This window comes from Laccaria bicolor, genomic scaffold (genome assembly GCF_000143565.1).
Source record: "Laccaria bicolor S238N-H82 LACBIscaffold_39 genomic scaffold, whole genome shotgun sequence".
Lineage (NCBI taxonomy): Eukaryota > Fungi > Basidiomycota > Agaricomycetes > Agaricales > Hydnangiaceae > Laccaria > Laccaria bicolor.
This window is the reverse complement of record NW_001889910.1, coordinates 372,727-375,043: the sequence shown is the minus strand read 5'-3', so window position 1 is coordinate 375,043 and position 2,317 is coordinate 372,727. Positions and strand designations below refer to the sequence as shown.

At 47.7% G+C, this 2,317-nt stretch overlaps 1 protein-coding gene across 1 annotated transcript; it reads left to right on the top strand.

Moving 5' to 3' along the window:
- Positions 1–429: 429 nt before the first annotated feature.
- LACBIDRAFT_332233 (uncharacterized protein) lies at positions 430–2,045 on the top strand (the record flags this gene model as incomplete). Its single annotated transcript, XM_001886720.1, has 3 exons — positions 430–476; positions 530–868; positions 920–2,045. 3 exons carry the CDS (start codon positions 430–432, stop codon positions 2,043–2,045), a joined length of 1,512 nt encoding a protein of 503 aa, XP_001886755.1.
- Positions 2,046–2,317: the final 272 nt, after the last annotated feature.

Genomic DNA, 2,317 nt, shown 5'->3' with positions numbered 1-2,317 from the left:
CCCTATTCAGCTTCAGCGCGTCCAACTCTATACCCTATCCGCGCTTCTGAGCTCGCCGTCGATCTCACGAGAAATATCAAAGAGTGTGAGCGCGCAAGTCCGAAGTCACGCAATGAGATTGTGTAAGCCGCCATGGACCGTCAGCCGGATTATGGCCGGAAGTTTAAATACACAAAAGTCAGGGATTTCTCCAATTGCCTCGGAAACCCGGGGGGTTTCCGCGGAAAGGGGGTTTCTCAATAGTTTTATCCGTACAACGTGCCCCCAGTTCTTTTTGTAGGGGTTTCTTGTGTTCCTTTCCAATTTTGTAATTATTTTTACCTCGGCCCGTTCAACCGAACGCGTTGTCCAAGGCTGTGCAGTGTGCTCGAACCTTCTTGCTTCGTACTTCAAAGCTTCACTCTTTACGCGTTACGACAGACACTCACGATGGATAGTATTTCTCCGCTAACGTGGCTGATTCCTTTGGCAATCATGTGTGCATCGTTCGATTTTGGCTCTCTTGAAATTTCTTATGTCTTTTCTTCAGAATCGCAATTCGCTGGTTCACCCTTGAACTTGTCCCCTCACATTCGTCAAAGTCAGACATCTCTACAAGGCAGATAAGGCACCCACGGGAGGGAAATAGAACGCAGAAACCTCATCTGAAGCTGAAAGAAGTCCGCGAGAGGCAACGGTTAAAAACACTGTATCATCGTCACGGTTTCGGCCTGCTGCCCACGGAGATTGTCGACTATATATTCACGTTCTGTCTTCCTCAATCCCCCTTTATCCGACCTAAACCTACCGATGCACCTTTGCTGCTGTGCCATGTATCTCCTGCCTGGAGGGATTACGTCACTCATAATCCTAAAATGTGGCCGTCTCTGTATGTCAGGTGCTGGTCATCGGGTAAAGGACACATGTCTTGTCGCCAAAGCATCCATCCTGAGCTTATGCGAAAGTGGCTAAGCTGCTCTTCCACGCTTCCCATTTCCATCCACCTCTCTGCAGGCAAGCAGTATTATCAGAAACCAGAGGGACGCGAGGCCTTCCGAACCATTGCACAAACTTTGGCGGGCGAAATCAATCGCTGTAACAATCTTGAGCTGGATCTTCCCACCACGGAGGCAACTGATGTATTTCTTGCATTACTGCCCCAGGACGAAGTGCTTTTCTTGGAGAGTTTCCTTATACGTTGCGAGGAGGAACGTAGACTTCCTATCCACCTCTCCGCCTTGTTCAACTACTCGCCAGATTTACGCAAATTGATTTGGAAAGGTCCAAATGTCAAAGCGAGACGATTTTTGCCGATTGTGAATTGGAATCAACTCGTCGATGTTCGTCTAGATTGTCGACTATCTTTGATAGATTGCTTTCACATCATTCAGAGATCGGTTCAGCTGAAAACCTGCTATCTATACGGGATTTCTATACCCCTTTTTTCTACACTCTTGACAGGCCCTCATACCCATACATCGCTTCAGGATCTCCGTCTTCACTCAACCATACCCATTAATTCGCTTATCTCGACGTTGACGCTACCATCGCTCAACGCATTGCAGCTCATCCTCTCTGGGAACCCGATTGGGCTTGACTCACACAACTCGGGCGCCGATCTATCACATTTTGTGGAACGCTCCAGCCCGCCGCTGCGAAGCCTTATGCTAGAAAACTTCCGTATTCCCGAGAATGATTTAATACAGTGTTTGTTGGATTTGCCGACAATCGAAGAAATCAAGATCGATGAAACTGCTGCCGGGTTCCTTACCAACGAATTTCTTGACGCATTGGGAAAGCTTTGGCCAAACTCGGAAGACGAGGGTGCACATCGCATGTTCCTATGTCCCAAGCTGCAAAGCATCCGTCTTGGACCAACTATTTCCTCCGCAGACGGAGTTTTTGCGGAAATGTTTCGCAAGAGATGGGATGCAGCAGAAAGGGGTGAAGTCTGTCGAATGAAATCAGTTCACGTGGAGTTCAGAAATGGGGCCCATGTTGCTGACGAGGAGGTGAAGCAATATAGGGCAGAGGGGCTATCATTTCACTTTTATTCGATACCATAAGCTACCATACAACGAGCCCTAATCTATTCTCTCGGTGATATGTCAATGACTTACTAACAGAACCTCGTGGCAACTCTTTGGCGTAGATATGGTAACGGCGTCGGTGAAAGAAAGAGGGGAACTCGCTGGAACATGGGAATCCCAAAAGCCTTCAAGATCAGCTTCTGGTTCTTCTTGATCCCCGGTATTTCCGCTGTTTTGCGGCGGTATATAAAAAAAGATTTAAGAGATGTCTCCAGCAATATAATGATGCTGTCAACCTTAAAAGCCGA